The following is a 25,735-nucleotide window of genomic DNA, read 5'->3' as shown; positions in this document are numbered from 1 at the left end:
AAGATAAATTATATCTTTACAATTGGTTGTCACTATAAATTTATTCAAATCACGAAAACTGTCGTAATTAAAGCTCTCAAAGTAATTTTGGCACAGATGACATCTTGGTCATTTTGTTAAGTCCCTGAGTTCTTTTAACAGGCTGGTTTTTGCAGCCTCATCCCCGGCTCCGTGGACCACTGCCCCCCACAGGGCCTCCCAACCTGCCTGGCCCCATGCTTACTCTAGGTCAACATATGATGCTATAACCTTTCTAACCCACCGTGCTGGGCAGAAATCACGCAGCTTCGAGGACAGTCACAATGGGAGTCCCCAACCCAAAGAGCGTGCCCTATAGTTTCTCTGTTTTATTACCGGGCAGAAGAAACAGGTAGGGGGAGTCTCATGCATGCGTCTTGTCCTTTTTAAAGTCGCCTAAAACGAACCGTCAGTGTTTCAACGTCTCCAGGGCTTTATGCCTCAGATGCTCATCCAAACACTGGATGGCAAAGAGGTCAATGTCCATGTCAAACTTGTTGGCAAACAAGTGATGCTTGCGTAACATCCAGTTCAAGTCACCTGCTCCGAACACGCACACAGAACGCACGTGGACCCCATTGCAGGGTGGGTAGGGGGCACCCTTGGAAACATCACCTTCGAAGTACTGCCATTTGACGAACCTTGCAATCGCGTGCATGTCGGACATGTCATACTTCTGGCTTAGGGACAGGGAGCCCGGGACATCAGGGATCCTCTGGATAGTGGCCCAGAGATACTCATCCGGGCTGTACGTGTCTTTTGCCCACTCCATAAACTTTTGGATTTTTTCATTCTCTAGCACATACCCCACGTACTTCCTACTGACCACGAAATAGGCACTGCCTGAAAACAGAGGTGTTTCAAGAGGAGGGAGCATTTTGTCAGTCCCCGTGTTCGTCAGCTTTCCGTTAACAACTGTGTAATGCTTTTTCCACCTTTCTTTTTTATTGGACGGCATTCTCTCAGTTTCTAGGTTGTTTTCACCCATCAGCGACTTGAGCTTCTGGACAATTTCCAAGTTGGTTTTAATAGGAAAGTCCATACCGCAAAGATTTATCAAGTACTTCCAGTCCGCACTCATCCTGTAGACGTCTTGCATGCAGTTGAGGTCGGCCTGAACCCGACTCCAAGAGGCATACACCACACTCTCCAGCTGACTGGCCACAAAGACGTTACTGAAGCAGGACGCGATGCCAATCACCGCGGCCAAAAACGAATCGGCTGATTTTCTGTCCACGTGAATGCAGTAGAAATTCTGGGGCATGTAGATGGCCCTCAGGAGCCGGTCAAGCATTTCGATTTTGTGGTGAACCACTATGGAATAGGCTATGGGAAACTCCGCCTCTTCCTTACTAAGTGGCTGCATGATGTATTTGCGTCGCTTGATGAAAGAATTACAGTCTCTGGTCATGTTGATATAGTCATCGCTGGTCCACCGAGGGCGCTGCCGAAATTTCACGGTCAGAAGTTCGAGCTGTACCTTCTGGATTTCATCTACATCCCCCTGTAAAACTTTGGTGCAATTAATATTACTACTAGGATTCTCTCCAACCAGCTCCAAATGCCCGACGCTTACAAATTCGGGCTTTTGATGAATTCTTAAAACAGAGAAGGTGAGTAAGGAAAGAACAAGAAGCAGTAAGTAGTATTTAGTGGGATAAGAGAAAAGTCTCCTCCGCAGCAACTTTCTCAGCATCTCAAACAACAATCAGGGGTTTTTCCTTAATTAAGGGCAGTCCTCCAGGCTTCAAGCAGTCATGGTTTCTCTTCTGTCACGGCCTTGAGAGTTGTTAGTTTGCATTTATCAAATCTGCAAAGGCATCTTGAAATGGAGAACAGCACTAAAAGAAAAACAGAAGGAACGTATATAAATAGTCTTTTTCAACATCTTCTCAGGTTTAAAAACCATCCTCTTCGCTATGAGGTCTGATGCTCAAAACAGAACAAAATTGGTTGATCAGCGGAAATGGGTAGTGTTATAGGAAACCCACAGTCTGTAATATTAATACCAGATTATTAAAAAAGAATACATGGGTGGAGGGAGCTCCTGACTTGCTCAGTTGGAGAGTACAAGTCTTTGATCTCGGGGTTGTGAGTTCATGCCCTACGATGAGTATGGAGATTGCTTAAAAATAAAACCTAAAAAAAANTGGAGAGTACAAGTCTTGATCTCGGGGTTGTGAGTTCATGCCCTACGATGAGTATGGAGATTGCTTAAAAATAAAACCTAAAAAAAAAAAATTAATAATAATAATAGTACAAGGATGTGCTAACATATCCTACATTATACTATACCTCTCAGGAATACTGAGGTACAAAAATCACAGTTGAAGACCTAGGCTATAATTATTTAGCTCTCCACAGTTGGCGAGGTGAGTTTTTGTCCCTGTGCCAGTACTAATGAGCACCCTTTGCCTGAAATCATTCCTAATCTGGGCTCCTCCTGACACATCCACTAATGTCCAACAGTTGGCATCAGCAGCCCCTAATATTTGAAGAGATCAGCTCCATTCTGCTCTTTACCAATTTAGGCCTGGAGGTGCTGCTAAGAAGGTCAAAAAGAGCTGTGACTTCTAAGAATCTCTGAAGGAAAAGCAAGTCAAGTGAATTTTCAAACTAAGCCAGGAAGGCCAGCTGATACCAGGCCAGATATGGGTCTGTTTTGAATCTCTCTCAGTTTCTTCAGTTCCTTATCAGGCACCACAGGAAGAGAAGACATACACAGTCCGAAATAGAGACATAGCCCTGCATTTCCTGCATTTCTTTTAACAAGTTATAGTAATTAATGCTTGTGAGAAACAACAGTTGTATACAAATTATAATGTATGACACACCTGTTGTCTACATTCAAAGGAGGAACCCAACCCATTTTTATTATGTTTATAAATATTACAAAATATATTGTTTTCAAAAATCAATTTTATAACTTGGCAATCAGTTCTATAACTAGTAAGTGCTACTGTTCTTTTTTTTTTTTTTAATTTTTTTAAGACTTTATTTTCAAGTAATCTCTATACCCAACTAGGGGCTCGAACTTACAACCCCGAGAGCAAAAGTCCTATGGTCTACTGAGTCAGCCAGGCACCCCCAAGTGCTACTGTTCTAACAAAGCCAAATACCATTGATCATCTCCATACCAGATTTATAGAGATTTGAAACTGGTTTTTAATACCACGATTAGCACTAGAACTTTTAAATATTTAGTTAGGAAATAAATTGTGAATGTTAACAATAAAAATAAAAATAGATAAATGGCCATTATTAGTACAGAATAATGTTATGAAAAGTACTTAGTTTTTTTGTTTTTTACCATGTAGAATTAAAGAAAGTCTGGTTCATTTAGTTCTCGGATTCCAGGTAACATACTATGTTTGCAGAGTGCCTTTTATGCAGTCAGGTTTCGTACACGTACCAGGCATTCGGCAACGGTGCTATGTCCCACGAGGCTTTTAAAAAATCTGTGAAATGAAAAGGGAAATGTGTGAAGGGATGTAATGCCCATGGAAGTACACACACACTCAGAAAGCATGCTGGAGAACTAATCCTATATATTCACTCTTTTCCCCCTCAAAATTATGGCTGGTTCATTTCTTGGTTTTAAAATTTCCTTCTCTCCAATCTTACTTGTTTTTCTAATGATGGTTATGTATTGCTAAAGCTTTGAAAATATTTGCAATTTGGGTCAAGCTTTTCCAAAGAAAACTCTAGCAACATGTCCCAAAGTGGGTGCCAAGGAACGGTGTAATGGTCCAATACTGCTGGAAAATCCAATATATTCTATCCCCACTGTGCAGACTCCCGGTGCTCACTGGCCCATTTAAACGATCTTACAACTGAGTTAGCTGCTTATCTCGTCTTCTTCCAACTATTTTGTCCACCACCTGAATCCAAACCTGTATTAGCAAGAGATGTGGGGGGATTCTGCAAAAATACTGAAGCGTGGCGACCATTAAAACGTCAGGTCATAAACAAAACAATGCCACTAGGCAGCTCCTGCTCCTTACTGGTTCAGACATTTGAAGAAATCTCTGCCCAATCATTAGGTGATCTGATCTCCAAGCCAGCTGAATAGGGACTTAAGTGGCCTCATACTACAAAGGAAATAAACTTTTGAAAACTAACCTAGAAAAAGTCACTTAACAAAGAGCAACAACACCAAACCCCAGGCAGGGCAGGGGCAGAGGTCTGACTTCCAGAGTGGACACATTTTAAGTCTCCCTTTTCTCCCTTCCTTCCCTCCCCCCTTCCCTTCTTTTTCTTTTCTTTTCTTTCTTTCTTTTTTTTAAAGAGCGCGCACGTGCAAGCTGGGGCATGGGGGGGAGCGTGGGGAGGGGGCAGGAGGGGCAAAGAGAGAGAATCTCAGGCAGGCTCCTCGGAGCCCAATACGGGGCTCAATCTCATGGACCTGCGCTGAAATCAAGAGACAGACACCTAACCAACTGAGCCACCCATGCATCCCTAAAACCTCCCTTTAACAACAAAAAATTATAGAGTATGTCAAGTAACACAAAAGTCTGGCCCATATACGGGAAAAAAGCAGTCAATAAAAACTGTCCCTGAGGAAGCCCAGGCATTGGACTTAACAAAGACTTTAAAACTTTATTTTCAAAGAACTAAAGTACTGAAAATATGAGAATGATATTTAACCAAATTTAGAATTTCAATGAAGAGACAGAAAATGATAAAGAAAAAAGCCCAACAAAATCTGGAATTAAAAGTACAATAAACTGAACTGAAAAATCGTCAAGAGGGGCTCAACAGCAGGTTTAAACTGACAGAAGAAAGAATCAGTGGAATTGAGGGCAGGTCAAGTGACAGTATCCAGTTGGGGGAACAAAAAGAAAAGAGAATTAAGAAAAATGAACAGAGCCCCAGAGACGTGTGACATACCATTAAGCATTCTCAACAGATATATAATAGGATCTGCAGAAGGAAAGGTAGTGGGGAGGGCTGTATACATGAGCATGGGAGGTCGAAAAAAATATCTGAAAAATGCTGCAAACTTCCCTTTGGCAACTGTCTTAGCAAGTATCCTAGAGAAAAGTCCCTCCCTTGAACACTGATGCCTTTCCTGAAAGAGAAGACTTCCATGCATACCCCACCATGAATATATATATATATTTTTAAAGATTTTATTTATGTGACAGAGAGACAGCCAGCGAGAGAGGGAACACAGCAGGGGGAGTGGGAGAGGAAGAAGCAGGCTCATAGCGGAGGAGCCCGATGTGGGGCTCGATCCAGGAACACCGGGATCACGCCCTGAGCTGAAGGCAGATGCTTAAGACTGCGCTACCCAGGCGCCCCCCACCATGAATATTTTTAAGTAGAAAACACAACTTAGTAAGAAATGGAAGAAGAAAATAATTCCACCATGTGAAGAAAACAGGGAAAGCCAGGACTTAAAGGCCATGTTCTTAATAGGTGGCTTTTTAAAATTAAAACCAAGAAGCACGAGAATACTGAGTTCTATCAATACTGGAGGAACACTCTGATCTTTTCTAATTCCGGTACTAAGGACAGCTGGTCAAGGAGGGGGACACGAAGAAAAGTGTCGAACACACTTGAGGTAACAATACGGTCTCTAGAAGTGTTCCAACATAAAATGAGCAATTCCAACTGGTAAGGTCTAGGGTTCAGCTGACTACTCACTGGNGGTAAGGTCTAGGGTTCAGCTGACTACCCACTGGAGTGGGAGAACAGACAAAATGTCCTCAGGGACAGTGAGAGAGGAGGCAGCAAGTAAAATCTGAAAAGCAGACAGACAAAAGGTAACTGATTAAGCAGACCCGAGAATCCCAGACTGACCACAGGGAAAGAAAGAACCAGCTCCATTTTTGCTACAGAACCTTCAAAAGGTTCAGGGAAGTGGTATCACAGATTCCAGAGGGGGTGCGGGTGTTCGAAACAAAAACAACACAGTATTGACCGGCGGCTATTTAAAAGCAGCTGGGTCTACCCTGAAACCTGGCCAAGACCCAAGACTTAGTCTCTGCAGGCTGGGGCACTAGGCACAATGGAAAGCAGGGTTTCCAAGCAGGAAACAGTGGAACCAAGTGAACCCAAAGCCAATAGGTATTGAGATCTCCTTCCCTATTTCCAGCTATCAGCTCCCAGAACTCTGACAGCCAAGCCCATGCAGGAGTTCATTCACTAGGGAATCCAACCAGGCCTAGACTTAACTACGTTGCTTAAATTGGAAGTTTCCCCAAATGTTCATGGAAACAGATTGTGTACAGGAAGAAAACTGATAATAATATTGTCAGAGAGATAAGAAAAAATATTGCATTCAATCAATCAATAAGATTGTATGGCCTGAAAATAGGTAAAACAACACTCCCATTCCATATGCTCTTTTGCAATATGACCTTAACATTCTCCAATCAAGAAATAGTCAAAATTTCTTTCCCCTTGACTCTGGACAACCTCAGGACTATACTGACCAGTAGAATTTGGCAGAAGTGATACAATGTGGCCACCAAGGCTGGGTCATGGAAAACTAGGCGGCTTGCAACGGGTTGTCTTAGAAAATTTGCTCTCCAGACGCTTCCTTTCAGAACCAGCTTCCATGTTGTAATAAGCCGGCCCAGGTGCCAGACATGTAAGTGAGGAAGCCACCAGATGACTCCAGCCCGTAGTCACTCAAGTCTGCTCTGAATTCCTGGCCCTCACAATGTGTGAGCAAAAAATAAAACGGAAATGTCCATATTACTACATTTGGGGACGTCGGCCTCACACCGGGGACTCTAACAAATCAGAAATCCCATAAACAGAACACTTAGGAAATAAAAAAGAGCTCTTAAAAATTAATGACATGATAGGAAAAACGCAACACTCAATGGCAGTGTTGGAAAAGAAAGCTGAGGAAAACTCTCAGGGAGTTAGTTAGGCAAGTAGGCAAACCAACTGATGGGGAAATTGGAGGGAAAAAAAATGTAATTTAGAGAACCAGACCAGGAGATCCACTCTCTGAATGAATAACAAGACCTCCAGAAAGACAAAACAGAAAAAAAAGGGAAGGAAGCAATCAACTGATTGAATAGTTGAAGATTATTTCTCACAAAGAAGGAAGTTTCTAGACTGAGCTTCTTGGAATGCCAATACAATGGGTGAAAACAGATCCACACTAAGACACAGTCCTGAATCATGAAATACTGGAATATTGGGAAACAGAACATATAGGTCTCCAGAAGGCGAAAAATAAGCCCCGTAGCCAGGATTCAGAAGCACAGGGCCTGCACATCTCACAGAAACCATCCACAGAAGGCAGATAATGAAGATAAGGGCAAGGGCGTCAACAATGCTGAAGGAAACCGAATTCCAGAGGATTCTTTGAACCACAGGAATTACTAAGTCAATTAACAGTAAAATAAAAACATTTTACATCTTGAGACAGGTAAGGTCTCAAAATATTTACCTTTATGACTTTATCTGAAGAAGCTACTAGAGGATGAACCCCTGAAGTGTGGCAGTGCCTGACTGGCTTGGTCCACAGAACGTGTGACTCAATCTCGGGGCTAGAAGTCGGGCACCACTTTGCAGGTAGAATTTATTAAAAAACAAAAAAACAAAAAAACAAAACAAAACAAAATCCCTAAAGTATAAACTAAGAAAGGGGAAAACATAAGAATCAGAAAACGTACATTCCAGTATGATGGTAAAGGGACATCCTAGCTACAGACTAACAGATAACCGTAGCAACCTGGCGCCAATCAGAAGGCCCCAGGAGACAGTGGCTCTGTCAGGTCAGTGGGTGCAGTGACTGACCCTTGATTTCAGTTCAGGTCATCATCTCAGGGTCATGAGGTCAAGCCCCAAGTCAGGCTCCAAGCTAAGCAAGGAGTCTGCGGGAGATTCTTTCCCCCTCATCCTACCCCTCCCCTGTCTTGCATGCAGGAGCCTGGGGGCATGCACGCACTCCCTCTCTCCCGCAAATAAATACATAAATAAACAAAAAAAAATTTTTTTTTCAAAAAAGACCCCAGGAAAGATGTCTTCAAGATGTAACTGATGGAATAAATGATGGGAATAAGCATATTGAAAACCGATTTAAACAACCAGCAGTTTGGGCCGTGAGTTTATAACTACAAAGCAAACGAGGAAGGGTTGGGGTGAATAATTATTGCCTCCAAAGAAATTAGTGACATGCAATGATGAAAAAAGCCATCACTGCGCTCTGTGGATTAGCTCTGAAGAGAACCGGTCTTAATAACGTAAGCACGATTTTCCCAATCGAGATTCACTGAAACCTTATTAGAGGACAGAGCACTGGGAAAGGTGATTGTTGAAAGAAACGGGTTGTGTGCCTTGCCCAGCATCACATAACCGCCCATGGGAGGAGCTCAAAATCACGTTGCTGCTCCACGCGAAAGACCTCTGCCTAATTTAATCCACCACCTTTCGTCTTCCACAGCTCACCATGGTAAGGATGGGACAGAGGAAGTGAAGTGGGGGACTGTTTTCACAAGGATAAGTACATGAGGGGATCCGAGTAAGGAAGTCGGAAACCCAGGGCCTGTCGAATCTAGATTGCAGTCTGGGATATGGCAGGACACAGAGGACCTTAACGATGTAATAACTAAGAGCAAGACAGGACTAGCACAAGCCTCAATATTTTAAATAAACCGATTCTAAAAGATGACATTCACCCCGATTACACACTAGTTTCAGTGAACTTAGAGAAGTATCACCACATAGAGAAGAAAAAAAAAATTAAAGAAACAAGCTACCTGTGGCTCAAACGATATTTTCCTAAATTCTTTTTTTAGGAATAATTTTTAAAAAGGCAAAGCAGGAAGAGGGTGGAAGAAGGGAATGATACATGTTTTTATTATAAACTAACAGGACGTAAGGTAAAGATACTTAGACTTCGAAGGATTTACCGTATTTACATTAATTTGCATATGCATGTGTACACACCCTAAGAACAATCAGGATTTTCCGGTTCAGCCTCGAATTACTCTCAAGACTCCCAGACAAAGGGCAAGATAAAAAGGGCCCTGCACTGGTTAGTTTTGTTAACCTTGGGTAAGGTTAGAGCGGACAGGTGAGTCAACTGTAAAAAATGAAAGGGCGGCTTTCAAAAAGGTAATCTCTTTTCTCCTCAACCATTTCCCCCGGTCATTCTGGCTTAAGTCCAGACAAAACTATTATACATACAAATAATTCTCTCTCCCTATTGCCTATTGTTTCATTTTTAATGGTGGAAATATTTTTTCTTAAAAACATACATGTGCGCGCGCACACACCCACAGGCAAGTCGATGCACACGTGTGTGCCCGCACAGGTATGTGTAAACGAACAGCTGGATGGGTAAGTCGGGGTCCACAACCTATGGCCCTTCTGCCCAGAATTTCACAGACTCCCAAGGACTATTATTCCATGCCAAGGCTGCCGGGGTACCCGCTACTGTGACTGATGCTAAAGCTATCCAAGTATCCTGGAGGATGGGGACTCGAACACCACCCTGAAGCAGCAGAGGGAAGGAACTCGAAGTGGATGAGATCTCAAGGCGATTCCCTGCCATTCCGGGTGCATGACTCGCTGCACCAAGGTGCCAGCATTTTCTGAGGTGTCGCCTTAACACAAGCTCCTGAGACCCCAACAGCGTCTGCTCCTCCAGACTGGCCAGGGAAAGCTCTTGGGGTCCCCAACACTTAGGACCATGATTAAAAACACCGAGCTCCACAGTTTAGGTCACTGTCTCCCAGAGTTCATTGCAGAGTTTTCTTGGGCTCCGGCCACGGAAACATGGGTGACAGGGAAAACCTTCTGAGACGGGCACTGAACCCTGTTTCCTGTGCCCTCTTTGGAAAGGGGGCTTTCCACATTAAGTAAGACATTATACAACTAAAGCCAGATGGTGTGACTAAGGGAGCAGAGGGCTGAAAGCATGTCTCCCTTCTCCAGACCCCCCATATTCCAGGGCCAGGCACAGAGGTGCCACAGAGAATCATTCAGTCATGTTTGTTGAATGAATACAAGTCTCTTTCAAAGGAAGCCCACGTTCCTCTGCTAAAAAATTGAATTAACAGCTCTCCTCTCTCCCTTCTGAAGAGTTGTCTCTAGTTCTCTACGTATGCCTTGTGGGCCCTGGAACTCAGGAAACCTACATGAAAAGTGCCAGACTTGCTAGCTTTCAAGTAGGGGCAAATCTTAGACCCCTCCTTGTTCTGGGCATTCTTGGGGGAAGTACGTGCTTTTCAAAACAATGTGCATTTATAACTGACTAAAACAGAGGATACATTTTTCTAAAATCTTAAAGGTAGTGATAAAATTAAGAGTTATAAAGACAGTTGATCGGTTCTTAAACATAATAAAAATCAGTATTTTAAAGCTCAGTAAGCAGATTGGATGTTCGAATTCCATTTCTTCCATTTCTACCTTCTCTTTACAATTCCATTAGCTGTTTCATCCCATATTAAAGCGTATTTAATAATTATGTAAAAATTCAAAATATATAGTATAATTAATGAGTTTCTCAATGGCCTTCTCCTAATTTCAAATTAGATGAAATTAAATAAAATTAGGTTCCATCTGTGTGGTCACCTATAAAAGAGAAGAGAGAAGAAAGAAAGAAAGAAAGAAAGAAAGAAAGAAAGAAAGAAAGAAAGAAAGAAAAGAAAGAAAAAAGAATGGAAGGAAAGGAAAGGAAAAGAAGGAAGGAAGGCAGTGAAAAAGAAAGAAAAAAAGAAAAAAAAGAAAAAACGGGGAGGGAAGGAACAGAGTTCTCTATGCCTGAATTAATGCATGAAAAATTCTGTAGAATTTTTTTTCATTTATTCACGATACTACTGTGGGACGAAACTAACTCATGCATTTCATTCATTTCTGGAAATAGCACTCTTGTCTGTCCCCACGGCTTTCTCCCCTGGAGGCACAACCGGGGACTTGAGCAGCTGACGCCATCCCTGCCTACAGGCTTGGCAGGCAAAATGCACTACACCCATGTCTCTACCCCAGAACTGAAAGCTGTTAAGTCCACCAAGAGGAAAAGAAAGGCTCCAAGAAGGCTTCCTCGATTACAGCTGACTGGAATCATGAAAGATGGGTAGGGTTTAGACAGTAGGTAAAAGGAGAGAAAGGAGGCTACAGAAAAGCCCTGTCCTGTCCTGGACGGCACCTCATCCCTACAATGAGGTTACTCAGTAATCATGAAAATGCTCAAACCATCCCCAGAAAGGCAGGAAATCTGGAAGAGCCAAGACAGAAACTGGAAATTTCCTTTGTAAATCTAAGGTGCTCAGTAAGTACACAGAGACCACGGAGACTAGACTTGACCTGTGCTTTATTCTCTGAACGCCATCTTTTCCTTGCCCGCCCCCTACGCACACGTGCACACATTCGGAATGTTTGAGACAGAGGACCAATGCTCTTCATCGGGGGCTCTCCAGGATACCTGATGATAACTCGTGAGGGGTAAAGACCCAGTAATTGGTCTGGCTTAGTCCTTTTCCCAAGAAGCTACACATGGTCGTTAATGGAGTCAAAAAAGAGAGGTGGGCGATGGGACGAGCGCGCCAGCAGCCCCGGAAACAACACCAAAAATCGTTCCAATGGACTTGCTGAGGGCCAGTTCTCTTCCCCATCAAGGTGTATGTATCCTTTGGCCATCGGAGTGGGGCCTGTGGCTGAAGAGGCAGGGCTTGAAGACCCTGCCTCCAAGCTCAGTACTAAGGCAAGCATGGAAATGAGGAAACGTAGGAATATAGCTGGTCACTTCAAACAGGATTCTGGAATTATGTGCCCTTCAGGCCTACATTTGCGTTTTCCACAGCAAAAAAAAAGTCCCATTAACCCCACCCATTAGTACCCATGCCTTCTTGCCACCCTGAAACCTCTTCGAATTTATAATTCAGTGCTAGAAGTATATATGGGGGCACCTGGGTGGCTCAGTCAGTTACGTGGCTGACTCTTGGTTTCGGCTCAGGTCATGATCTCAGGCTCCTGCGATCAAGCCCTGTGTTGGGCTCTGCGCTCGAGCCCTCAAAGGTTATGTCCCTTTCCCTTCCCCCTCCCTTGGCTCACACTCGCTCTCTCTCTCTCTAAAATAAATAAAATCTTTAAAAAAAATACGTACGGATTTACAAGTTTTATACACTCCCTTGAAAGCCAAAAGAACGCCCATAATTGCACAAAAGTACCAGAATTAAGGCATTATATTAGTAGTCTGGAAACGCAAATGATATACTAAATACGGGGTATCCGTACGGAGGAATATTACTCAGGCTTGAAAAGGAACAACATTCAGCCGCATGCTACAACACAGATGAACCTTTAAGACGTGCTAAGCGAAGTCACAAAAACACAAATACTGCATGATTCCACTTACATGAGGTACCTAGAGTCATCAAATTCATAAGAATGGAAAGTACACCAGAGGTTACTAGGGGCTGGGGGTACTATGTGTACAGGGGAAGAAGCTATAGTTTATTGGGAACAGAGTTTGTTTGGGATGATGAAGAGGTCTGGAAATGGACAGTGGAGATGTACTTAACGCCACTGAACTTTCCCTGACACAGTTTTAACCTCGAGAGTTTTTTTTAAACCTCTTTATTAGTATTTTTAAAAAGATGCAGCTGGCTTACATTACAACCAGACTAGACCTTCAGAGTCGGTAAGTACCAGTAGAAAATATTACTTAGAAGAGGCTTTTTAAATTAAGAGAAGACCGACATTAAAGGACATATGTGATGAGAGCATTGGGAGGAGTGAACCAGGTGCAGGGGGTCTTTTTTGAGTTTAGGGTCATGAAAATTTGGACATGAAGAACAAAGACCATCTGTATGCCTCCCTCTCAAAGACTAGTGTTTCTTACTGCCTGTGCAGCTTTATGCCTGTTTCCTTAATGCATGAGCAATGGCTAAACTTTGAAATGGGAAAAACCTCTCCTCTAAGGCAACAGAGTTCATCTGTAGAGGCAGAGCTTTGTAGACTTGAATGAAATATATTTTTGTGCACATACACACACAGTTTTTTTTTTTTTAAAGATTTTATTTATTAGAGAGAAAGAGTGCGAGAGAGCAAAAGCAGGGGGAGCAGCAGAGGGAGAGGGAGAAGCAGGCTCCCCACTGAGCAGGGAGCCCGATGGGGGCTTGATCCCAGCACCCTGAGATCATGACCTGAGCAAAAGGCAGACACTTAACTCACTGAGCCACCCAGGCATCCCTGTTTTTGTTATTATTATTTTTTTTTAATGAAATCTTCAACCTTATTACCACTACAGGCCAAAAGTGAGTATAAAAGATCTATTGTTCACTTCAAAATTCCAGACTTGAAGAGGAATAAACTTTTTCCTTTCGTTTTTTTTTTTTTTTAATCTAATATTAGGCAGCTTAGAATACTAAATACAGCACCACAGTTTTATGGAAACAAAATTTTAGATTTGAAAGGTACTTTCAAGTTTCTTTTGCCTGCTCTTAATTTTGAAGATGGGAACACTAGGCCACAGAGGTCACATGGTTCGCTAGGCCGCACGTACAGAACAATTCTTCAGTAGAGACGGCTTAACAACGGCCCTTGGTTTCCATCCCATCTGCTCATCGCACAGCCCGTAGGTCCTGGGTTTTCTGAACAACCCCAATTTTAAATATTTCAGGCTTTAAATGCTTCCTATGTCCCAGAAATTCTAATCCAAAATATCAGATTCCTTTTTGTTTTTAAAGGAAGTCCTAAAATTCCAGGTCATAGCATGTGTCTGGATTTTTGGCTGGCTAATCATCATTGTCAGAGTAGATCTTATCTTTATGATGCAAAAAATTATCAAGTCTAACCATGAGCAAGAATGAGAAGTGCCCTTTAACGTATTAAAATCCAGCCCAACCTCTTGTAACACACTCCCTTTCCTGAACCGCCCTCCGTGAGATCAAACCTCGCTGGTTAGTGGGCACCACAGAGCAAAACAGCAGTGTGAGGTCAAACAGAAGGGATGGTAATACGATTTCAGCAAGCTGCCTCATCTCTCCGAGCTTTGGTTTCCTCATCTGAAAAGTGGAGCTCATGACACCCTCCCTGCTGGGAGGGGGGGAAATTAAAAAACTTTCCAAGCGTCTCGCACCGAGACTGGAGGCAACAGTTGCTGTCATCACCATCCTCTCCCATTTCAGCCCTGAATTCCACATAATCCTGTCTCTGGACCGTTCCAAGCACGTCCTCTGTGAGCTCCTCCTGGGAATCTGACCTAGTCTCAGGATCCTTGCCCACTTCCCTTATTCACATTGTTTCCTGGGCCTATGACAGGCGTATTCAGCTCAAAAAAAATGAAAGAAAGAAAGAGTCCTAGTCGTCCAAAATCCCTCCCCTCCCTTCCCTCAAACAAAGGTACAGCAAGACTGTGGATGCTTTTGCCAAATGTGCTTTCAAGCTCAGAGTGTTTTCCAGTATCCTAGATTTAAATGCTCCCCCAATTACAGTGTGTCGGGGAGCATACCGGGAATTCCGAGCCCCCTGCGTCAGGTCGGACACAATGAGGATCTATCAAGAAACCCCAAACCACTGGCCTCGTACTGGATGGTACTCATCCTGTCTTCAGGACCGACTTTACTTTTCTGCACTTGGGGCTCCTCGCCTGTGCACAAGCGCAGCTGGGTTTGGTCAGGGGTCCCCAACTCCCGAGTCCTACAGCACTCTGCGGCTCCTCAGCGGGTGGACGATGGACAGGGACAGGGGAGGCTGAGCCCCGGCCAGGTTGACTGTGTGGAGTGGAAGACAATGGGGAGGACCCACCGCAAGACAAAATATTAACGAGGCTGTACTCGCACAAGTCTGAGGACTGACTTTCTTACGTAACAGCTTCAGAAACGGATAGGCATTCGATGTACCATGTGCTCACTACTATGGTGTTTTTTTTTTTTAATTTCCTTAAAAGCAGATATAAAAATTGATGGTGCTTTCACAATGGAAGTTACTGAGGGGTTAAAGAGATTGTTCAGGGGAAGGGTTAGCAAGAACTTGACACCAAGCATTTTACATCCATTGTCTCAATTCTTGAAACCCTGTAAGTAGTTACTTTCCCTCTCTCACTTCACAGTCAAGGAAACTGAGGCTTTAGGAGGCTTTGAATAGGGTCATTTGCTCCAGTTTACCAGCAGGGAAAAGGTGGGAGGGGGTTCAGCCCAGGGCTGACTTCCCCAGAGAGTAGAGGGAACAGAGCAGTCTCACTTTCTGGCCAAAAACACAGGGTCCAGGTATTAACAGCTTCGAATCATACTTTGCCCTACCGCCTACCTCTTCCAAAGAGCCCTAGAACCTTCCAAATATTCCCATGGGTGTCAATATGACAAACTCTCCTCCTGAGGGCTTCAGTCCTAAGATACAGGGACCCATTTGTGATGAGACCTAACCATTCCCTTGAAGCGGATGCATAAACTTGAGTGGCAAACTTGATCCAACATTTTCATTGAATCTAGATTACATTTAGGTATATACGTTGAATTTGAAAGTATTGCCAAAGCCAAGAATGAAGGAATTCTCTACGTAATGACAGGAAAGAAAAGGTTTTTGAGCTCAAACAGCATCCAGAGAGGAGCTGCATTCTAGCATGTATAGAATAAACCCATTAAAAAACAAGGCTCCAAATATACTATCAATGTGCACTAGAAAAACTTGAGAGCATAGACATACCAGAACTATTCAGTGATCACCGTTTTGTTTGGGGGTGCAGTATTTATTCAAGCACTTTTGCAATGTTTAAGTTTTTAATTTACTTCAAGAATTTCTTTTAAAATTGCAAAGTAAGACAAAATGGCCCCAATACTCCAACATAAGCTCAAGTCAGGTATGCTGGCAAAGCATTATTGTAAAGATAATTTCCAAACGAACTAAATTTGTCCAGTTACATATCAATTTCAAGTTCCTTTCCAATACCTGTCCAGGGACACTCCTGACTTAACATTTGTGCACAGATGTAATAACAACTGGGATTCAATTTTCTATTCTGTTTTTTTCTATTAATGGACATCGGAGAGTCTTTATTGTTTTTTGCCAGTTAGTATGCGTCTCGTGCTTAGATATTAAGGGTGTTTCCAAATTGCACTGTTGTAAACATGAACTTCTATGAACCCTTTTGAAGATACACATAATTTGTTTTCTCTTGCCTCTATAAAGGATTTCCAGGAGTAGGATTCTTGAATCAAAACTTATAAATTTCTATGGCTCTTGACTGCTTTCCAAATGGACTACACTCACTTAGACTGCCAGCAGTAATATCTGAGTACCATTTTCTCTACATTTACTATATAATTATCTTAATTATGTACCACATATTCATCCACTGTATAATTATCTTTGTCATTATCGCAACTGTATAATGGTACATCACTGAGGTGTCATTTTGTATTTCTTTGATTACCAGTGGCTCAATATTTTCTCTTGAGTATATTTACGTGCAAGAAGGAGGGCTTAGCAGCAATGATTTTAGCTCTGGAACCAGACTGCTCAGCTCAAAAACTCGGCGTCATTACCCACCAACTCAGATTTCCGTATGCCCTTAACTTCAAGCTTTGGCTTCTTTGCTGGTAAAAATAATAACAACAACAATAATAATTTTAGGAAATTTGATCAGATTAGGGTCATGGGTGCCTCAGAGTTTTTATAAAGAATACGTGAGCCAACCTGTCATATGCTTACATTGTGTTTGACAACAAACATTACCAACCTGTCATATGCTTACATTGTGTTTGACAACAAACATTAACCATTTATTCACTATTATTATTTATATTTTTTCTTGTCTGGACAATGTTCAAATCTTTAGTTCATGCCTAGAGGGAACTTTTTTCAGACCTCCACAATCAGAAATCCTACTTCAAGTTTACTAACAAATACCCGAACGGATTCAATTTAATTCCACACTAGTAGCTATTATACAAAACAGAATCCTAGGTTCTGGGTTTGGGGGTGAGGGGAAGTACAATCATAAATAATGCATCTTCCTGATCTCAAGGAATCCACACATGCTTATTTGCTGAGCCTTCTGGGGGAAATTATAGGTCTGGTCAATATAGATAAAAACTATTTGGTGAATAATGCATCCATTGTAGTGCTGAAAGGAACAGGAGAGAGCAGGAGCCAGACTGGCCAGAAACATCAGCTATGAGGGTCCCCCTGGGGGCGGGGGAGGTAAACAGGGACTCCTTCCAGGAATGGCCACACTCCAGTGGCAGCTACTACCTGTGCTTCAGGAATTCTCATTGTTAGCCATGTGTTTTGTTAATTAGCAGTAGCTGGAAATGAAGCTTCCAGAGTGAACTGGATGACTTCGACTGGTATAACATGAGGAAAGCGCAAACAAAGACGAAATCAGGGTGCTCCAACTTTGCGGATAGAACAGAAGCATCCTAGAGGCCTGTCAGGCACAAGTATCTAAAGGACAAACATGCCTGGCAAGACCAATAGCCTAGGATGCTGCCTTAGGCGCATTCTTGGGTTCAGCCGCTGATTCCAGAAAATTCGTGATTACCTGATTCTAACCCATGATCAGCTGAATCATACAGCCACCCCAAGTGAACCTTTTGTGGGAGACGCAGCCAGAGCCCCTCAACAGAGCAGAAGTGACTCAAGACTTGGTTTCTAACCCTCACGTTTACCTGCAGAGGAGAATGTAGCCCTCCCCAAGGTGCTTCCCCAAAAGATCCAAAATGGCTTGGGGCCCATCGCTGTCAACTGCACGGAGGTGGATAGGGAAGGAGAGAATGAGAACCACAAGGCCTGGGTTGAAATGACATAAAGCATTTATTTACCGGTCCTGGAACAGAGCACTGGCCACAACACTCGCGGAAGTTTCTTTTTTCTTTCGTTTTAAAGCATTTAAAGTGGATTATTTAAAGGAAATTTAAGGTACACATTTCAAGAGAAACAAGACACACATACATTCTGTATTTGTTACTTTTCAGAGCAGAAGCTCTAATAGCTATTTTATTTTCCATGAATGAACTACAGGAGCACATCATGGGGAAAAAGAAGTTTTACAGTTTACAAGGAAATCGAGTTCTCAATTTGTTGTAGGGGGAGGGGGAACACTTTGACTCAGTTTTTAATGATAAGCTTATAAATTTTTTAGTCCAAACACCAAGAGTAAAAGCTTCTGAGTAAGTCCCATCTAGATATGTATATTTCTTTAAAAATTATATGTACTACTGTACTAATGCACTTTATAAAACAAAAAGATGGGGAAAAGAGGAAATAACGCCTATTCGTGTAATCACTTATGGTACAAATACAAATGGTTATTAATATTTGTAATGAAAGCCAAAGATTAAATATGCTTTATTTTTTAAAAAAAGATTTTATTTATTCATTTGAGAGAGAGAGAGAACAGGAGCAGGGAGAGGAGCAGAGGGAGAGGGAGAAGCAGACTCCCTGTTGAGCAGGGAACCCGTCTTGGGGGCTCGATCCCCTGGGATCATGACCTGAGCCCAAGACAGACGCTCAACTGACTGAGCCACACAGGTGTTCCTAAATATGCTTTATTTTTGAAAACTCCTGGTTAATTATCTTGTTCTAGAGCCCTGTCAAGTGCTGCTTCTAAGTTTCCTGTATCCTAACATTTTGTTTTAATGGCTGACTGGGGTAACAGGGCCGCACAGGAGAACAGTAGAACACTCTGGGCTCTGCTGTCTCAATCTTGATGCTTAGCTTTCAATCCATTCACCAGTTACACAATCTTTTTTGGTGAGATTCAGCCGGTGTTTCTCAATCAAGTGTCCTTGCAAACTAGTCAGTAGGGGTCACATTTTTATGAATCTAACAAATGGATTCAGACCCACTGATACTCCTCACTTGAAAAATTTTGTCAGACAATTCTTTTTCCAAGTTCTTAAAGGTTTTTGGTTTTTTAAAAGTTTTGATGTCACAAATCTACCGTATTTCTTGGCAACATGTTTACGTTACAGTGAAAACATTTCCAAACAGCTCTTTCCAAAACGTGTCTCTGTAAGTGCAAATTCTTCTGAAAAGCAGTCAACCCCCCTCACTATAAAAATGTCACAATCATCTTGAATTGTTCCTGGTGTACTCACTTTCCCCAGCACCTTGGTGGGTCCATCAACCCAGAAGCTCTCCAAATAGTGCTGATCAAGTGTTTACAACCCCATCTCTAGGCATGCCCCTCCCCCCTTCCCAGAGGACAGTGGGTGGGGCTGAAAGCTCCAACCCTCTAATTACTGGTTCTTTCTGGTGACCACCCCATCCTGAGGCTACCGAGGGGCCCCCCAACAGCTCAGCCACCTCATTAGCATAAACAGGTGTGGAAAAGAGCTCCTTCTATGAATAACAAAAGACATTCCCACCATCCCAATCCCTCAGGAAATTCCAAGGGCTTCAGGGCCCAGTATCAGGAACCAGAGACAAAGACTAAACATGTATTTATTACTCTATCAGCACTGAGCCTAAGGGTAATCATCATTCGTAATCTACCTCAGTGTTTGGCACTAGAAAATGCCTGAGGAATACTGGCAGACAAAGTAGCCGACTTCTCGAACACACCGAAGTCAGCAGACGGTTTTGCCTCCTTTGCTCAACTTTGAGGCACCTAATCCATCCCTCCCTCCCCCTTTCCATCAAAGACCAAACCCCCCACCCTGGTAATGGAATCCAGCCTCTGACGCCTTCTCTGAAGCCAGGCTCAGTCATGGATTTCTCACTCCCACATGTTTAGCTTCTCCCTCTCTACCAGAAACTCGCCAGCATCATTAGAATTTGTTCAGGTCTCTCCAGTCTCAAATGGAAAAGGAGAGAAAGAGAGAGAGAGAAAGAAAGAGAAAGAGAGAAAGAGAAGAAAGGAAACCACAGACCCCACATTTCCTCACTAACCTGCAAGTCTATTTGATTTCTCGGTCGCCCTAACCAGCTGCTTCTCCTCTTCCAAACGCAGTGGTCTTTTTCTCCAGGCCAACCCCCTTCTTTTCTCATCCCACACCCTTCCTCAGATGATTTTGTGTATGCAATGATTTTACATGCAACAGCTCCCAACATGGACTTCCTTCCACCCCGTGTCTTTCAAGAGTTCCAGAAGCCAATTCTTTGGTCTCCACTTGGGTGTCTCACAAGCAAAACCTATCCAAATGGATCACCTTCCCTCCCCTACTCCAGGGTTCTCGAACACCATAAATGGTTTCACCACTCCATCCCACTCAGTTATTTATGCCAGTAACTTTCAAAATGTCCTCCATATTGCCCTGTCCATCAACCATATCCAAATAATCACCACTTTCATGTTGATTTTAGCTACAAACTCAAACTCAATCTCTCTCCCTTTCCCTCCTCCCCTCAACCCCTCTGCCTCTGGCTTTTATTCAGCAACACTGCATCATGCCTTGGTGACAGCAAATGCCTTTGCACTCTGTCCCCACAGCCCGTCTTTTCCCTCGCCAGGGTATGTGCGTGAAGCGACAGGCTGAGGGCCTCAGGCCTTTGGTCTGGCCTAGCTGGGACAGTGTAGTTCATCTTTTCTAGTCGCACAAAGGCACCACAGACACCAGCACAGCCTAACCCTGCAAACCCACACAGCAGTGACAATGATCAAAAGCCCAAACTTAATCACTCATCTCATCTCCCATTTAACATTCTTCAAAAGGTTCCCATTACCTTTCCATCGAAGTCCAAAGTCCTGAAAATGACCTGAGAGGCTTGACGCCAAAGCCTTATGCCTGCCTTGGTCTCAACCCTTCCAACATGGAACTCGGGCCCCTAATTCACCTACTTCCTATTCATTTTTCAGGCCTTATTTTAAATTTCACTTTCTAGGGAGACCTACCATGAGTAATCCTCTCCCCTAGTTGAGGTCCTCAGGGTCAATGTTCTCTGGACATGTTGGGCTTTTCGGGAGTCCCACTGACAACTGGGACAGCCTGTGGGACTGTGTGCTCGTCTACCTCCACCCCCTCTTCTGGCCACTAGGCTAGAAGGCTCAGAAAGGCAAGGACCCTCCATCCTGCAGCCTTAGGGGCAGAGCTGACAATGCCTGTCGTACTCACAAAGTCCTTGCTCAATGAATGCCTGAAGAAACAAGATGCTTGGGTATCCAGGCCCCTCATACCCAATTTGGCTAACTCTTTAGCAAAAGAAAAATTATTCACGGGAGGAATTTCTTTTTTATTCATGGGAGTAAATTTATTTTTATTTTTTATTTTTTTGAAGTTAATTTTTTTTTTTTTTTTTAGTATCTCCACACCCAACGTGAGTGGGGCTCCACTCATGATCCCGGGGTCAAGAGTCACATGCTCTTCGGACTGAGCTAGCTAGGTGCCCCTTCCTAGTAAATTTAGGGTACCGATCCTGTTTGGAAATACTAGTACAATCAGTAAATCAGAAACTCAGTGCTTTGGGGCAGCAGTAACCTCTCCTCTGGATTTGCAGTAGTGATTGCAATCCTCTTCTGAGCTATGGACAAAGAGCCGGGGTCAGCTTCATGGGTGCGCAACCTGAGCAACCACACAGGGCCCTGTGACTCACTTAATACTCAAGCTGTCTGCTGCCATCTTGATGTGTGTTGTTTTTTTTTTTTTAAGTTTTATTTATGTAAGTAGTCTCTACACCCAATGTGGACTCGAACTCACGACCCTGAGATCAAGAGCCATGTGCTCTTCTAACTGAGCCAGCCAGGCACCTGGCCATCTTGGTGTTCTTAATTATTTTTAAACATGGGGCCCCACAAATTATGTAGCCAATCCTGAGTCTTATAAATTAGTTTGATTTCTGGAAGGGATCCAACGGATAGCCAATCCCTATCCAAGGACGCATCTTTCATAAGATGCGTCCTTTCATTTCCAACCTCCTCAACTTAAGGTCCAAAAACAGAGGGTTATATATTCAGGACATTTTCTTCTTCTGATATGAATTATTATATTGTGTATTATGTAGGGATGTCTTCCATCAGATCAGAATTTCTCAGGCTACAGAAGTATATGTTGTCTTAGCTACTGCTGTTAGCTAAAAGCTTTTTGTTTCCTAAAACTAAATTCTACTCTGAACATGATATACGGTGAGTCTCATTGTTAAAATTTTTGCTTAGGTAGTTTTGCTTGGGGTTCTCTTTGGGATTGTGTCAATTTCCCCAAATTGGCAATAAGCATGGTTCATTAATATTTTATCACCCTAAAAAAATTAAAAGACATCAAGTAAACTAAAGGGAGAAAATGGGGGCGCCTGGGTGGCACAGTCAATTAAACATCTGACTCTGGATTTCAGCTCAGGTCATGATCTCAGGGTCGGGGGACTGGCCCTGCATTGGGCTGTTGGGCTCCTTGCTCAGTGGGACGTCTGCTGGAGATTCTCTCTCTTCCCCTCCCCCTCTCCCAGCTTGCTCTCTCTCTCTCTCTCTCAAATAAAAAGATATCTTTAATAAAATAAAATAAAAGGAGAAAAATGAAAACCACTGTAGAATTCCTTTTTTAGCTTCCACTATAACAACCATATTGAACACCTGAAATTTCCTTAGAGATAATAAATCCTGGCAGGACACATGGGGCTGTTCACCAACACTAGTCCAGTTACCTTTATTATAAAAATATTTTAAAATGTAGATGTTTGTTTCAACATTACAGATAGCTTCTCTAGTCATTACAAATTTAAAAGTTAATTGTATTTATAGTTTAGTTCATAAATGTCCAGAGCAGTTTAAATGTTGGCTCGTTCTTTTGCCCACCCAGCTAACTCTGTCCTCCAGGGGACGTGTGGCAACATCTAGGTTGTTGTAACTGTAGGGAGGGGGCGACTGGCATTTACTGGGTAGGACCAGGGTGCTGCTACGTATCCCACAATACACAGGACACTTTCCACAACAAAAGCTTTATCAGCCCAAAATGTCAACATACATAGCATTTGCCACAGATGGGCAACAAAGAAACAAGACAACTCTAAGCACTCCATCCGGTGGCAAAGCCAGTGTGGGTAAGGATACAGACAGTCCCTACGAGAAACACATCTGACTTATATCAACAGTCATTTGGGAACTCCTCTGTTAAGTCAGGGAGTGAGGCATTGGACATCCTGAACTAGAACCACGAATACATTTCCATTGAAATGCCCATTAGCAGCAGTGACACAATTCCTCAGCTGGCCCATAGAAGACTACGTTACTCTATGCGGCGGAAATACAGCATCCTTCATAGAACACAGGAATCGAGAATCAGAAAAAATCATTTCAACAGCATTAATCTCAGGTTTCCACCACCTCACTTCATGACAAGTGCACAATCTCTACACCACAGGTCAGAATTTTTCATTCCCCTGGAGAATGCAATCACCAACTGTCTTAAGACGGTTCTGAAAAGGAATGATGCATGAACCAAAACTGATTGGTTCCTGTGTTTTAAAAAAAGAAGAGTCAATATTTAAATCAGGTTTTACTTTGTTTAAAAAAAAAAAAAGATTTTTCAGCTACTGCGGGGAGGGGAGAAAGATCCAGACACTCTGGGTCAGAATCCCTACATGGTTATGGGGAGGAAATGGCCAGATACCCACACAGATTGTTTTAGCAGGTCGTCTGTAGGTCACCTGTGCCTGACCAAGGCCCCCTGAGATCCCCCATCCATTACCTGTTCAGTCCCTGTAACAGAGTTGATTTTGTAGATCGTTGATAATTCTCAAGGACAGTTTTCTTAATGTTAAGCAACTAAGTTACAAATGGAAAAAAACCAAATTGTGGTTCGAAGTAGCCTCATCATCAGTCAGGGATGAATTAGAATTAATGAAGGATGAAATCCACTAGAGATGGGACCCAGACTACGGAGGTCCTTCCCAGGGCCAGTGAAGGAAGGGCAGACCAGCTGGCGGCAACCTTCAAATCCTCCCCATGAAATATTAAAAGTATCAACTTTTGCCATCTACTAATAAAACTTTGTAAAAGCAGATTTACAGTATACTACATTGTTTTTAAAAATTGAGGAGTCAGCCATTTCTAAGAACTCAGTTTCCCCAAACCACATCTTGAAGGGCCGTGAAAAATCCATTAAGCAATAGCAGGTATCCGCCGAGCTCAATGTTTCTTTTTGCCAGAAGTGAAATCTGTTACCCTATCCTCTGGCGGGGGAGCCTGTCTGGAACCGCCTGGGCTACTAGCGGGTAATTTACACTGATCTTTAAAAACCATTCACCCCTCCTCCTCCCCTCTATAAAACAAATCTGCCTTTCAGAACAGCTCTGAAAGGGGGACAGAATGCCCAGAGCAGGGGACAAGTCCCCGACCGGATGCCTCACCTAACACTCGCCAAATTCAAGCCACAGAAACCTGTAGCCTGTTCTCATCTCAAGGAACCACTGCTTTCTGCGAACCTCGTCTATCCTTTCCATTTGGCCGCTTGTCTCACTGGTTGGAAAATGAAGACTCTTCCCTCTAGAAAGGAATCGAGCAAAGGGTACCACAGTTGCCGGGTGACTACAAAACCTACCTCCACCTGGGCAGCCTATAAGGTCCAGCCCGGATCTGCAGGCGACCTCATCCACCGTGAGAAAGAAGTGTGGCCGGCGAGGGTGCCTGGGGCTCGCTCGGCATCGAGAGAAAGCGCTGCAAGGAGAAAAACAGCTGTAAGCCAGGGCTGCATTCACTTCAGAAAGCTAATAACCAAAAACTGGTAGAATTTGAGTCAGAAACTAGGTGCTAACAGGGGAAAAAAAAAAAAAAAGGAACCTAGGAGGGAATACAATCACCTGTTTTCCTAACAGACCCAACAGCGCGAGTTTCCTACACCCGCAGGGGAAGGACAGAGAGGCGGCAGGGGTACAGGAAGAAGCGTGGGGGCTTCGGAGTCCCTTTCCAATCGCTTGCCCCAAGACGAGTCCTTTCTGGTCCTGTTGTCGGCTTCTTCATCAGTAAAATGGGGGTAATAACGCCTCTTCGCGGGGCTACGAGGAGGATTAAAGGAAGTTAAAGCTGCTGGCACCCAAGGGACGGCAATGAGTAACTGCGCTCTTCTGCCTATCCGCGCCCGCAGCCAACTCCTCTGATTTCTCAGTTCCTACTCGCTACTCGGACCCGGGGGAAAGAAGCCAGAAAAAGTGGCTTCCAGGTGTTAGTGGGACCGGAGTCCCAGGCCCGCGCTTCACCGATTGGACCAGGAGTAAGGATCAGGAGAGAAGGCGTCCAGAGCGCACACGCGCTGCCGGCTCACTCCCACCGCGCGTCCGCTCCCTCCAGCCCCAGCTCCGCTTCCTCTCCCCACCGGAGCCCACCCCGCCCGGGGCAGCGGGGCCCTGACTGAGAGCCGGCTCCCTCGCATCCTTCCCATCCCTCCACCCGCCACCGGACGCCATAGCAGGCGATCCGGGTTGCTGGGGCCGGGTGGGATGGAGTGGAGGAGTCGGTTACCTGCAGCAACGTTCTGGCCGCCGGGACGCAGAAGGGTGCGCTACCGCGCGGCACCCCAAAGAGGCCCTCACTGGCCACGCTCAGCGCTCGCTGCGCGGGCGGACCGCGGCTCCGCTCTCTCTGCCTCCTACCCCGCAGCCTCGCCCGTGGCCCCGCCCCGCCAGGCCCCGCCCACAGCATCCCCGCCTCGCCCACCTCGGAGGTTTGCGGGCGGGGGCGCGCACGCGGCTCCTGCCGGGGACAGCGCGCCCTCTGGGTCTCACCGCGGTGTGGGCAGAGAGCCGGCGTCCATGTGCTTCCTCTCTGCGCTTCCTCACGTTCGCCCTGGCTCTTAGTTCCCCAAACTGCGCAAGGGCTGGGTGAGTAAGTGGGGTCTTCTAAAAACATTCTTTGCCCTTCTCCTCAGAGGCAGGAAAC

General features: G+C 44.0%; 1 protein-coding gene across 3 annotated transcripts; it reads right to left on the bottom strand.

Annotated features, from left to right (window-relative positions):
* Positions 1 to 22: 22 nt before the first annotated feature.
* GCNT1 (glucosaminyl (N-acetyl) transferase 1) lies at positions 23 to 25,480 on the bottom strand. Of its 3 annotated transcripts, none has more exons than XM_034646963.1 (5): positions 25,319 to 25,480; positions 24,661 to 24,855; positions 24,402 to 24,517; positions 3,329 to 3,476; positions 23 to 1,859 (listed from the first exon to the last, which is right to left on the bottom strand). In XM_034646963.1, exon 5 carries the CDS (start codon positions 1,712 to 1,714, stop codon positions 428 to 430), a length of 1,287 nt encoding a protein of 428 aa, XP_034502854.1. In that variant the 5' UTR covers positions 1,715 to 1,859; positions 3,329 to 3,476; positions 24,402 to 24,517; positions 24,661 to 24,855; positions 25,319 to 25,480; the 3' UTR covers positions 23 to 427. The 3 variants fall into 3 exon arrangements, with proteins under 3 accessions (XP_034502854.1, XP_011229670.1, XP_011229671.1); XM_011231368.3 differs by having other exon boundaries at positions 3,431 to 3,476; XM_011231369.3 differs by lacking the exon at positions 24,661 to 24,855 and having other exon boundaries at positions 3,431 to 3,476.
* Between the last annotated feature and the right edge of the window lie 255 nt (positions 25,481 to 25,735).

This window comes from Ailuropoda melanoleuca, chromosome 17 (genome assembly GCF_002007445.2).
Source record: "Ailuropoda melanoleuca isolate Jingjing chromosome 17, ASM200744v2, whole genome shotgun sequence".
Classification (NCBI taxonomy): Eukaryota; Metazoa; Chordata; class Mammalia; order Carnivora; family Ursidae; genus Ailuropoda; species Ailuropoda melanoleuca.
The sequence above is the reverse complement of the archived record's forward strand: the minus strand, read 5'-3'. Positions and strand labels throughout refer to the sequence as shown.